Here is a 13,562-nt window from a genome sequence, read left to right as displayed (position 1 = left end):
TCTCACACAAACTTGAGTATGGAAGCTCTATACATTTACAAAAATATCCAAAATGCCTCGAAATATAACGTTTTCAAATATATACTTGAACACATATGAATTATCAAGGAATCAACCCAATTGAGGAACCCAAATTGGATTGTATGTAATAATCTGAATTTTTCAAGTGTACAATGAATCAAAAAATTAAGAGTAAATTGCCAAAATCGTCCCTGAGATTTGGGTATGTTTGTCATTTTCATCCAAAACAACTTTTTTGTACCATATAGTCCTTCACTTTTGGGATTTTTTGTTATTTTCATCCAAATGTCTGACTTTTTGGCCAAAATCGTCTCTGAGATTTGGGATTTTTGCCATTTTCATCTTAATAGGAAAAATGTAGCAAATTAAACGTTTGGATGAAAATGGCAAAAAATCCCAAATCCCAGAGACGATTTTGGCCAAAAAAGTCAGATGTTTGGATGAAAATAGCAAATATGCATAATCCTCGGGGACGATTTTGGAAATTTACTCAACCTTTTAAACCTCATCAAGCAATGCACGTTAGTCACGCTGTGGCTCATTATAAGAAACCCCTCTCAGACGTACTCCATATTGTTAATACGGAAGCTCTATCCATTTATCCCTAATGCGTCTAAGTATAAAGGCTTATCTTCCGCGTGCTAGTTCATTCAACAACATTTGAAAGAAAATGAATTATGTAAGCATAAACCAAAAGAAGAAACCCAATTGTTTTGTATTATACATCGGTAATAACTCATATCCGAATTTGTTTAGTGTACAATGAATCAAAGAATAAAGAATTTGGACATCAAAACACATTCACAACATATAAATGGAATATGCAGATCAAGATATGGAGTAGCGAGGCTTTAGAGGAATCTGGACCGTGTGCACTCAACAGGAAGACCACTGGGAAACCGACTGTAGTCATTGCAGTAGTTGTAGATCATGTGCTTGTTTTGCACCCATCTAATCCGGTTTCGTCCTGCGGCATCGAGTCCTTGTGTACTCCATTCTTGGTTTTCATTTTCCGAACTTGTTGACTTTGAATTGGGGCTCACTTTGTTGGCATTGGCGTTGAATTTCCGATATGAAGCAGTGTAAGGTGCCTTAGTCCAGTCGGTCTTCACACGCCCACCCTGGGTTGCCCAGTCATCAGCATTCCACAAACTGGCATACACCCTCATTGGTTGGCTCTTGGGAAAGGGGACCCCAGCAGCCTCATGGTTACTGAACACCCTTACTGGTATGTTATCTATCAAGAAACTGCAACAAATGGATTTACCATAAGATCAGTATTCCATGCAATTAATATACAAAAAAAGATGAGTAAATACAAGAAGTAGTAACGTATATGTTGTGTGCGAGACTTACATGATTCTTTGGGCATTCCATACAATGGTGTATGTGTGAAAGGCTGCGGTAGGGTCGAACCATAAGTGGAACTGCTGCTCTTTATCTCCTTTGCCTTGTGAATACACATTGGTGTGGATTGTGTAAGGGTTTCCTGTCGAGTTGCCCAAAAATTCAAAGTCTATCTCGTCATGTCCTGCGCCTTGTGATGACAACTGATGTGATTGAATACAAAGGTATGGTATTAGTCAGACCTTGTAAGTTAATTAATAAAAGTGGACACAATGATAATTAAGGGGATAAGGAGTGGGGGGCGGCAATCACATTTCACCGATGCGGCAATGGGTGGCAAACCAATGCCAACCCATTTGCCACTTCCATGTTTGACGAAATTGGTGAGAAATCGGTGAGCCAACACCGCTGCGGCAAAGGGAAGAAGAGGAGAGAGAGAGAGGGGTGTGGGGTGGGGTCCATTCCAATCTCAACCAATCACATCTTTTTTCCTTTTTTTTATTTAAAAAGTTTACCACTTCACCAAATGTTTAAACCATTGCCAACATTTTTCACCAAAGTTTAAACACTTTTGCCTAATTGACATGGCGCGCTCTCATTGGTCGGTTTTTTAGTTTGCCACTTTAAAGTGTTTAACCACTCCTTATACCCTAAGATATGCAAATGTACTCACATAGAATGTGGTGACAGTGCCAGCAGAGTTGCCAGGTACTAGTTTGAGTTGCATGTCGAACCTCCCAAAAAGATACTCGTTCTTGGACTGGAAGCCAGAGCCGGAGTACTGATCGAGTGAAAGGGAGAGATCCTGGCCACCATTGAGAATTTTAGCACGTTCACCACCAAAAGTGAGGTCCATTTCATCATAAAAACTGCCTGCGGATGCGGCTACTATTAGACATGAAATTGCTAGGACGATTGTAGAAGCTTTAGAGTTTGAATAATAATCTGATTGTGCCATTGTTGTTTCCTGGGTGATAGAGATGGATGGATGTGATGGGAAAATGAGAGTTTATATAGGTGTGGGTGGGTATATTGGCAATTAATTTGCAAGATGAAGTAACCTGGTTGTTGTCTGTTGGAGAAACTGCAAATAATTATGGGATACACTAAATTGTGTGTGTTTGCGCGTTTCAATTCCAGCTCATGTTATTCTTTTATTTTATGAAGAGCAGCTGTTGGTTTTGTCTTAACACGCGTGCCAAAAACATTACTTCCACCGCCGTTGCAAAGTAATAAAATAAGGAAAACATCTTATTTTAGAGTTTATATTTTGAAAAGGATATATTTTTTTTTGTTTCTATAAGTTGTCTTGGTTTGTTTCGGTTCACATTTGATTTAGGCTTATCATCCTTGACTTGCGATTCCAATGCTACTTTTAAAAGTTCAACGTCTTTTGTAATAGTTCCCAATCTTCAAATCAGTAATAACTAGAATATTGACCCGCGCGCGTTACGCCGCGGTCAACGAAATTGACATGTTGTTGATCAGATTCACATTTACAATGTGTTAAAGATGTTTTTGTCGGTTAAGTCTGTATTACTATCTTATACAAATAAGTAATTTATCAAACAATCTCAATACGATTAATGTATCATAATTACTACGTTACATGACTTGTATCCATATAAATAACCTATCGTATTAAGCTCCCCGCGTTGCGGCGGAGGTGTAAAACCATGACAAATAGCACCAATGTCACACTATAGCCAACAATCACCAACATTGAAGTTGCGGCGTCTTAACATGGAAAAATTAGACCGACATATAAAAATAGAAAATAATAACTAACTCGATTTAGGACTCGCACGTTGTGACGAACTTATTAAACGGGAAAAAATAGACGACGTAAACACACTGAACCATACACGTACGTTGCCCCATGTTAACTCGCAAAATTTAAAACGAAACGTATAACAAAACGTAAAATCGTTGAACCACACACACACATTTTGCCATGTTAAGTCGCAAAATTTATATCTAAACGTAAAACGAAAAATTTTGCAAAATATGAAAAATATAGGGGATCAAAGTTGAAAGTAAAAAAGTTGTGAGGTTAAATTGGAAAAAACTAAAAACTTTTGGGTTAAAACTACAAAATCAAGTAGTTTTGGGTTTAAAGTGAAACGTCATTTTTTTTTTTTTGAAAAACCCCTAAAACATGAGGTATAACACCACTTAGCATCATGTGCAACACAACTATACACAAAACACTCATTAAGCATGATATACAAACCACTATACATAAATATCTTTTAAATTAATAGTATAATAATAATAATAATAATAATAATAATAATAATAATAATAATAATAATAATAATAATAATAATAACTTCCTAGCACATTATTATATATATACAAATGATGAAGCCCTTAGGAACAGTGTAGGTTTGCAAGTCCCATATGACCGCCATCTGCCGGTCGTCCCACCTCTGCAAAACTTGTCATCCACCCTACCACACCACTTCATCAAGAGGCACAGGGTACATGCACTGGTCCAACAGACCACCACCACCACCACCTTACACCACTGCTGAGATTGTCGTCGGAATGCGTTGCAACCGTTAGACCCACTTCACCAAGGCTAACACAATCCCTAAGATGACAGTATAGTTGTGGTAAACTTAGCTACAGAACGTCAGAAATTACAAATTTTCCCTTTGTTTCAGCTTTTTTTTCACCATGTTGCAAACAGTAAAAGAAAGAGGAACTCCGGCGCTGGTAAACTTAGGCCGCATACGCATCATCAGTGGTCGATTTATTAGGAAAACAAAGTTAAGTCGAAAAGAGGTGAGTGTATTACATGCCGGAAGCCCGGTACACTAGATCTGTCACTACATGTGACCGGAACCGTCCTTGTCGCCGGTTACTGGAATGCAGCCAGATCTGATGACCGGTGGGAAGACTGACTTTGGATCTTCTTCAGTTCTTGCTGAAGCAGTGGCGGTTCCGACAAAGCTGACAGGAGGCCGTTAGAAGTCGCTGTGGTTTCAAAGAGAGAGATAGGGAGAGATAGAGGGGTGAGGGAGAGGGGAGAGAGAGAGTAAGAGCAAGAGGGATGGAGACGGTTACGTGATGGTGCTGTGGTGGTTGCGATTACCGATTGGAGCCGGTGGAGGTTTTGTGGTGGTGGTGTTTTAGGCTTGGGCTAGGGTTGGAGAGAGATTGTATAGATTTTGATCACGAGGCTCTGGTAAAAAAAGATATGCTTTTGTATTTCTTTCATTTACTACCCCCCATTATTTACTTTACTACATATTTATCTAAACTCTCACAAAATTATTACAAATGTCACATGTTAATAGAACTCTCATAAAATTCTAAATGTTCCTGCTATATTTCATTATAACATGTACAAAAATACTCATTGAAATGTGTGTATATATTGGTTTATATAAGAATGTGACTATATGATTAACATATATATTAGTAATAAAATATAAATATAACGAAAATTGTTTTTTAGTTATTATCATCATTATTTTAAATTTGGGTTTCATCTTTATATATATATTTACTAGGTTAAACCCCGTGTATTACACGGGTTGTATAAATATAATTTAGTAAAATAAATGATATAAAAGATATATCTTTAAAACAATTCGTGTATTACACACGTTGAATAAAATATAATGTCATATGTTAACACAAACAATCGTCAATATTTATCTTTTAAAAATGAAATTTGATTTACTATTTCTTTAGTATAATATTTTACTTTTTTTTATTTATTATTAGGTTAAACACATACGTATTACATGGGGATGAATCCCGCTTTTTATGATACATTTAAATTATGAGATACAATGATTTTAGTTAGTTTAATGCACCTTTGTGCTTATTTGTTTATTTCATTCATAAAACACTCGTCTTAAATTTGTCTTCAAAAGTTTACGCTACGAAAAGGTAGAGTTCAATCCCCACGTTTTTCTACATTTCATCATTTTTATGAATTTTATACCGTAAAATCGGGAATTAAATTCTCTTTGAATGAAGTATAGAAATGTTATATTTAAAAATGTTGTTCTTTCTAAATGTTGATGCAATGCGCGATAAATGATGCATTTAAAACAATTATAACAGTACGCCTAACCTTATAAAGGCGAAACTAAGTTGTCTAGATTTGGCATTTGAAAGAGTCGTTCGACTACAAATGGTGAGTCCAAACCATTATAACGTTGCGTCTAAAAGCAATTATAATTTAATAGAAGCATATCTTCTTATACTAATAAATGAATAGATAAATTATTGATTTTAATAATAAAGGGTATTAACGTAAATTTACATATCCAAATTATCGCATGTTTTTATTTATACTTTTATCCACTTTTGTTCAGTTAATTCCTAATTTTTCTCACTTTAGATTTAATAAAGGGTATTAACGTAAATTTACATATCCAAATTTACACTTTTTTCCGCTTTTGTTCGGTTAATTCCTATTTTTTTTCTCACTTTAGATCTACATAAGGGGAATAAGTTTATATGAGTTTTTCCGCTAGAATGAAATCCATAGTTAGATTGCAATGAAGATAATGAGAATAAGTTTATATGTGTTTTTTTTCTAGCTATTATTTAAATGAAATTTATCGTCTACCTGATATCCTTATGTAATTTGACCTTGATGATTGGAATGAAAATTTAATTGTCAAAAAAAAAAAAAATACGATGGCTCTTTTATTCTTACACCTTGTATTAATATGGATTATACGATTTCATTTGATTTTGATGTTGTTAAATACTATAATATGAAGTTAAGATTTTACATACGTATGTTTAATGGATAGTATCTAATCAAATTAATCCCATAAATAAAGAGATATGATGTACATATATAATTCTAAAAAAATAAGTATTTATAATTAATTAGAAAAATGATATGGGAAAATAAAAAAAACAGATAGCTCCAATGATTAACACGTGTCCCAAACTTGGTTTCTTTTATTATAATAGATTATTAATATTATTACGTGTATAATTTTTTTTAGATTGTGTTTTACTGGTAATATGCCAAATTATAGATGTATATTACAAAATATGAACCGTATCACACAGGCTAATTGATCCGTGTAAAACACGTGTCGACAATCTTTTAAACATATTACAACAATTATTTTATAGGTTTCTATTGGTTGTTGTACTGAGACTGTACCAATACCATAATGAACCAAACCAATAACGATCGTATTCCCGCGCAACGCGTGGGCTAATTTTCTAGTTATACATATGAAACGAAAGTCTTCATGAACAGTATTTGCCTATTTTTAATAGTTATTTGTTTTTCTTTTGTTTTATGAGCATTCAACTTTTGATATACTTTTTTAATAAACTTATATTCATTATTTAATTTGTTTATTTTTTCAATAAGTTGTGTTCGTTAACTTATTTAAAAAATCTAACTTCACAGCTACGTTTATGTTTTTCAACATTTCTATATAAGCTATATTGAATATAGATATTGTGTTGTTCTCCTACTAAACCAAACTGAAGCCAACGATAAATGGTAATTTATTATCTTGAAGTATTTATTCATTTATTTAATACGTATAATTTTAAACATCATTTAATTTGATTTTTTCCATAATAACTTGCATTCTATGTTTTCAATATTGCGATACAACTTTTATTGAAAATGAATATTATGCTGCTATTGCCCCAAAATGAACTGAAATACCTGAACAACATCTGTATCGATGCCGATATTTAATTTTATTGTGTTTTGCTTTTCATAAACCGACATCATACCACTACCATACCGTACCAAACAAGACCGGCAACGGTAGTTGTATTAATTTTTATGGCTTCATGTTTAATAACGGAACCACATAAAAAATTATAATTTTTAGTACCGGTATTTATTTTATTAGGTTTGCTTTTAATAAACTTACACCGTATCATACCGAACAACATTGGTACCGGTTATTTATTTTTATTGTTTTAGATTTAGACAGTTTTTGACTTCTACAAATTTCTTTGCGACGGTATATGAATATCGGTACCAGTACCGGTACCGGTACCGCCATGACGATCTTAACTGATCGATACCACTCGAACATTGGTGTTGGTACCCGTGTTCATTTTTATCGTTTCGATCGATGTAAAACACGTGTTGATTTTTATACTTAGTGCAAGTGTATCGTACCGATACTATAAGGAGCCAAACTGATACCGATCCAATCCTCGCGATAATGTACCACTGCAACGCGCGGCCAAATACCCTAGTGAAGTTTAAAGAAAGTTAAGGCATAAAGCTCCTTTTGTTTCTTTTATAATGCGTACACATTTTTCGTACATTTTTTTCTCATCTACAACTTTTTATTTATTAGTTAGTCACTACAAAGATGGTGACTTCAAGTTTTGATTTATATTAGATATTACAAACTGTTTTAAAATCCACCTTAACTTTTTATTTATCTATTAGTTGGTCACTACAAAGATTGTAGCTAGGTCTGTAAACGAAGCGAACGAACATGAACGGTTCACGAACGCTTACCAAACAAGATTTCTTGTTCGTGTTTGTTCATTAAGGAAATGAACATGTTTATGAATTGTTCATGAACACTTACCGAATGTAGACAAATGAAAGTAGATACAAACAAATGTTCATGAACATAAAAGAACTCAAAAGAAAGTTATATATTCATTTAAAAATATAATATGTATTTTTTTATTAGAAAGATTACCAAAAATCCATCAAAAATAAATAAATACTTAACATAATTAACACAAAAAATAAGAAGGTTGTCAAGCTTTAATCGTTTAACACAAACTCAAATTGAAATGATGAAAGGATGGATGTGAGCGGAGGCATATAATATAACTATAGTTTCAAATTTTAAAAACTAAAACCAACAAAGTAGAAATATATCATACAAAGCCCTTTAAATGAACGAACATATATTAACATAAATGATCATGTTATCGGAGATTTAATTATTAGAAGTTTCATAATATATTCCTACTAAACTGGCTTTACAGAATAGAGTCAATATTGAATCCAGTGGCGAATCTAAAAGAAAAGTTAAAGGGTATCCTAATTTTTTTTGACTTAAGGGTATCCTAATATCCAGTGGCGGATTTAGCCAAATTTTGTGAGTTCCCAGGAACCCAATCAGTTTGGAAAAAATAGTGAGAATTAATGAAAACCTTGTATGATTTAGAAAAAATTAGTGATAATCTATCAAAAGGAACCTATTAGAAAAAAATTCTGAATCCGCCACTACTAATATTAGTTAAGGGGCATACGGTACATAAAATGGAGAAGAAAAAAGAAGTTTTTGCATTAGTTTTACACTTTGCCGACAAAGTTGAGAGGTAGCCCATGCTACCCCCTAATCTCATGCTAGCTCCTCCCCTGATTGAATTCTCCTTGTGTGTAAAGTATATATTTTGGTATGGATCATACTTTCAATCGGTGTTGTTCTGTTTTTATTACTAACTAGCTTTTCGTTCCCCCTTGGGTTTGCATTACCTGCTTTCTTCGCTTTCCTAATAAAACATGTTATGCTTTGCTATACTCTGTAAACATAAAAATGTATTTGCTATGATTACCTAAAAATTAAGTATTTACATAATGATTTATCATTCCTTTTCAAATGTTCCTATTTTCATCTTTTACAACTTCCGGTAATTTTTTAAATAAAAAGGTGTCACCAAAACCAATGTCAATTTTTATGGTTTTAGATCTATGTGATTTGAAATATGGCAATATTTTTTGGGTCTACATCCTCGATTTCGCGATCACAACGCTCGCATCTCCCATGTCGGTTGCTCCACTCCTCGCCCACCACCCCTTGAAATGTTCATGTGTAACTCCAACACGTACAAACGTATTAGTGACAGGCGACAACACTTGTATGTTACTAAAAGCTATAGTTTTATAAAGAATGAGCAACTTACTTAAAGAGGTGCAAAAGATTCATGTTCATCAGAGCTACACAAAATAAATGGCAAATTTCTGATTCAGTTAAGGTATTAAATGTTCTAAATAAGAAAAAAAATGTTTTATACCTTTGCTTTTTAGATTACCCAAGCAGTACGAAAGTATACATGATATACATTTAATCTTGAAAATGTAACCAAACTCAAAAGGATGATCACACATTTCGAAAGGTGGGTTATACTGAACCAATCATTAGATATATAAAACAAAATAATAAGTAACTCAAATAAGTTCATCTTCCATTTTAAGCAAGTATATGACATATTGACAAGTAGAACAACAGTTACTATAACAGAGAAGCAGATAAAGAAAAATTTGCAACTTGCAAGTTGCAGCCAAGTTTGTCATTACAATATTACATGATCACATCATTTTTAACAGAAAGTTTCTCACGACATGTGTTAACCTGATATACAACTACAAAGCTATCAACCCATCTAAGACGACATCAATGTCATGGATCATTACCTTTTCCCATATAAGAATTTGCACCTCCCTTTTATCTTTGTTGATTGCAGTTTGCTTCTTTTTCCATGCGTCACAAATTAATCATCTCAATTTGACCTGAATCACACTGATAAACTCACCTTTAAACCACTTAAGTTGCGTCCTTGTATCACACAGCAATTTTCAGCTCTTGATAAGTTCTTTCTTCGGTTGGTCTGATCTTAATCAAACTAACCACTTCACTTTTAACCACACAGGTTCTATTGAGTCAACCGTTTGGGTTCATTTACAGCACTAAAGTTCTTACGAAGTTCTTTCGATCGCTTATCACATGTTAATCAGTCTCTTGCTTAGGGTTGATTCAGTCGACTCAAAACCATGATGGAGGCTCAGATGACTGCCAGGTCATCATCATAGCCTTAAAGAACCAAACAACAATCATTGTTACAATCTTAAATAGACGAAACTTCATAATCACAGTGGCAACACTATCCGGCCCATGGATATCTCCGATTAGCTAATAACCATCATCATTTTAGATTTTATTATCATTGGCACGACCCTAAACCCAATAACAGGCTCAAATTTTATCTTCACAGCCACTAATAATGGGAGTTCTCAAAACCATGATGGATGCTCAGATGACTGTCAGTCATCATCATAGCCCTAATGACCTAAAAAAAATCATTGTTACAATCTGAAATAGAAGGAACTCATAATCACAATGACACGAACAAAATCGGGACCATGGTAAAATGCTGAGATACAGAATAGATAACCGGTTACCACCGACGATGGTAAAACCATCGCCGACTACCGTCGGTCTGAACAACAGACCTGAGACGGCGGCAGATTACCGGTCACCTCCGCATCTGAAAACCCTAAAGCTTTTGATAACCAAATCCGAGGCCAATAACAGGTGATCGCCGAATCCAACATGTGAATACCCACATAGACCAACCGGAACACATATCGGGGACCACCACCGCCATGCACGGCCGCTAAGGGTTTCCAATGACGAATCCTTCGGGGCCTATAAAAACAAATCGAAAGAAATGGAGACCGCCGCAACAGAGATCGGCGAACATCACCACCATCCACCTATTAAACGACCGACGACTGACTGGTCAGACGGTATAAAAGGGCGGAGGCGGCGGAGCCGTTTAAACAGTCCCCGTCAGCCACACTATCTCTCTCTCTTCTCATTCTCCTGAATTGTAACCAGAGGGTTTTCATGAGAGAGGGAGAGAGAGAGAGAGAGGAAAACCTGATGATCTAGTGGGAGGTGGGAAGCAGGCGGTGGAGGAGAACTCATATTCTGATTTAATTAGTAGGTTGGGGAAAGAAAGAGGTTGTTTATCACAATGCTCCACAGTGATAAAACACTTAAGTGAATAACGTGGCATCATTAAAACAAATGTGATGATGAATCATCACATAGTCACTGTTCATTCTCCTCATTTACTATCGTATATTAATTATAAAAAATATATCGCCATTAACTTCAATCCTCTTTAGGGCTGTAAACGAGCCGAGTCGAGTCGAGCTCGACCCGGCTTGAGCTCGGCTCGAACTCAATTCGAGCTGGCTCGACTCGAGCTCGAATTTTAAATCGAGCTGTGATTTGAAGCTCGAGCTCGACTCGATTAAAATTCGAGCTAGCTCGGCTCGGCTCGATCTAGCTCGAACTAAAAAAGAACCGCAAAATTTACTACTTAAAAAGCCCTAAAAATGAATATTTTCATAGACTAGGGGCCATAATTGCAATTATATTTAACCAAATGGCTAAATATGCAAGTATAAATAGTTAACTCACTTTGTAGATTTTCTTTACATTATTTTATAGGGGATATACTCTCTTAGTTTTTGTCTTCTGAGCGATGTGGGACAAAAAAAAAAAATCAAAGATGTAAACCTTATCGAGCTGGCTCACGAGCTCGGCTCGTTTACAAACCGAGCCGAGCCGAGCTGGCTCGTTTACAACCGAGCCAATTTCGAGCCGAACTCTTTTCGAACTTTTTTCGAGCGAGTTTCGAGCGAGCTGCGAGCCACGAGTTATTTGAACACCCCTAATCCTCTTGCTTTGGTCATGTCGAGTAAACAAGATTAATGCAGTATTACATATTTACATATGATTTAAAATGAGGATTCTAACAAAATGTTTCAAACTATTGTTGTGAAGAATGTTGATGTGTTAGAGAAGAAACTGATATATAGGTTAATCAAATAAGAAGTAGAGAGAATAATTATAATAGATTGGTTAAAATAAATATAAGTAACTAAATATATAAAACACATGTCAAAACACCCATTTTGGTAAATGTTTTTTTTATCACTCATTTTGACGAATATTTTTTTCCACCAACACCTTTTTAAAAAAAATAGTAACACTTTATTTTACAAAGTTAAACATTTGTATATTTCACAAATGACTCCTTTAATTAAATCAAAGAGATACATAAGTGGTCCTTGAAGTTATAAAGGGTGTTTTTGTCATTTCATAGAGGTCTAAAGGAAAAACTAGCATATGTTAGTCTTAGGGCATGTTTGGGTAAGCTTTTTAAAACAACTTATTGATTTATTGGCTTTTTAAAAAGTCATAAGTTCTAAAATGATGTTTGGCAAAGAGGGTGTATGTGAGGGGGGAAAAGCCAATAAGTCAATAAGTCACAAAATCCTAACTTTTTCAAAAAGCCAATAAGTTAATAAGTTGTTTCAATAAGCTTACCCAAACATGCCCTTAGTACAATAGGTTGTTACAAAATTGAAAGTTAATACCCTAGAGTGTGATTTTAAACTATTAGTACCTAATCTTGTTACTTCATATAAACTACAGAGACTAATCATCTAATTAAGTCTTTATAATAAATATTATTTCTTCAAAAGTTTAAAAAATCGTGGTTCCATATTAGAATTGTATCTCATGATATTTCGTACAAGGAAAAGCTTATTTTAATCATATGTTTATGTTTCATGTTAAACTTTATATGAAAGACTATGCGTTGTTTTTTATGGGTGAGGGTATTGACACATCTGCACTTTTTATGTGCACATTCCTTTAGAGGTGGCGTATAGGGCAATAAGGGGAGTATACAGTGTGAAAGCATTAAATGTGTCAGAAAAAGGGTTTTGATACGCCTCTCATTGCCCTATGAGAGGCGTATAAGGTTGTGGTAGTTGGAGCATTAAACCCTATACGCCTCTCATTGAGCTATACGCGGCTTATCGGCACAACTTTTGATGAATTTAAGGTATAATTACTGACATGCAGGGAGTTCAGTCTGAAAAGCGTGAAAATGTGACCCCATACGCCCTTATTGACCTATACGCCCCTTATCGACCAAGAATGTTTATTTCCCCAAGCATACGGGATTTATTTGATTCAAATCTTCAAAACTCACAAAATACCGATGAAAATAATGAAAATTCACAAATAAAAACGTTGGTTGAAACCGTGAAGCATAAAGATGTTGTTTTGGGACATTGGTAATTTTTTTGGCGAAGATTCGAACCAGTCGTACGTCTCCGAAAGCGTTTGGTTATCCGGCATTGATCGAGGTAAGGAGGAGGTTGTGTCCGTGCCTCGTTGTGATGACGGGGGTGTGCGTCCCGTGTTACCTGACTTGAACCAGGTGTTTGTATATGAGGCAGAACCATCTTACATTGCCCAAAGTTACCGCGACACGAATACGGGACTTACCATTCATATACGGAAAACCACACACTAAAACACCAAGAACACACACACAAACGCTCTCTCTCGTATCGTTCGATCAATCTCGTATCAAGCTATACGGTCCATATTTTC

At 34.9% G+C, this 13,562-nt stretch overlaps 1 protein-coding gene across 1 annotated transcript; it reads right to left on the bottom strand.

Moving 5' to 3' along the window:
- Positions 1-720: 720 nt before the first annotated feature.
- On the bottom strand, positions 721-2,415 carry LOC110889989 (xyloglucan endotransglucosylase/hydrolase 2). The gene is made up of 3 exons (XM_022137562.2): positions 2,042-2,415; positions 1,378-1,571; positions 721-1,269 (listed from the first exon to the last, which is right to left on the bottom strand). The coding sequence occupies exons 1-3, from the start codon at positions 2,324-2,326 to the stop codon at positions 873-875; spliced, it is 876 nt and encodes a 291-aa protein (XP_021993254.1). The 5' UTR covers positions 2,327-2,415; the 3' UTR covers positions 721-872.
- Between the last annotated feature and the right edge of the window lie 11,147 nt (positions 2,416-13,562).

The sequence above is a fragment of the Helianthus annuus genome, chromosome 11 (assembly GCF_002127325.2).
Source record: "Helianthus annuus cultivar XRQ/B chromosome 11, HanXRQr2.0-SUNRISE, whole genome shotgun sequence".
Classification (NCBI taxonomy): Eukaryota; Viridiplantae; Streptophyta; class Magnoliopsida; order Asterales; family Asteraceae; genus Helianthus; species Helianthus annuus.
The sequence above is the reverse complement of the archived record's forward strand: the minus strand, read 5'-3'. Positions and strand labels throughout refer to the sequence as shown.

Coding starts and splice junctions, on each gene's coding strand:
- LOC110889989 (XM_022137562.2), bottom strand. CDS start 2,326: ATGGCACAATCAGATTATTATTCAAACTCTAAAGCTTCTACAATCGTC. Junction 1,572..2,041: donor GCACTGTCACCACATTCTAT/GTGAGTACATTT, acceptor CAATCACATCAG/TTGTCATCACAAGGCGCAGG. Junction 1,270..1,377: donor TGGAATGCCCAAAGAATCAT/GTAAGTCTCGCA, acceptor CATTTGTTGCAG/TTTCTTGATAGATAACATAC.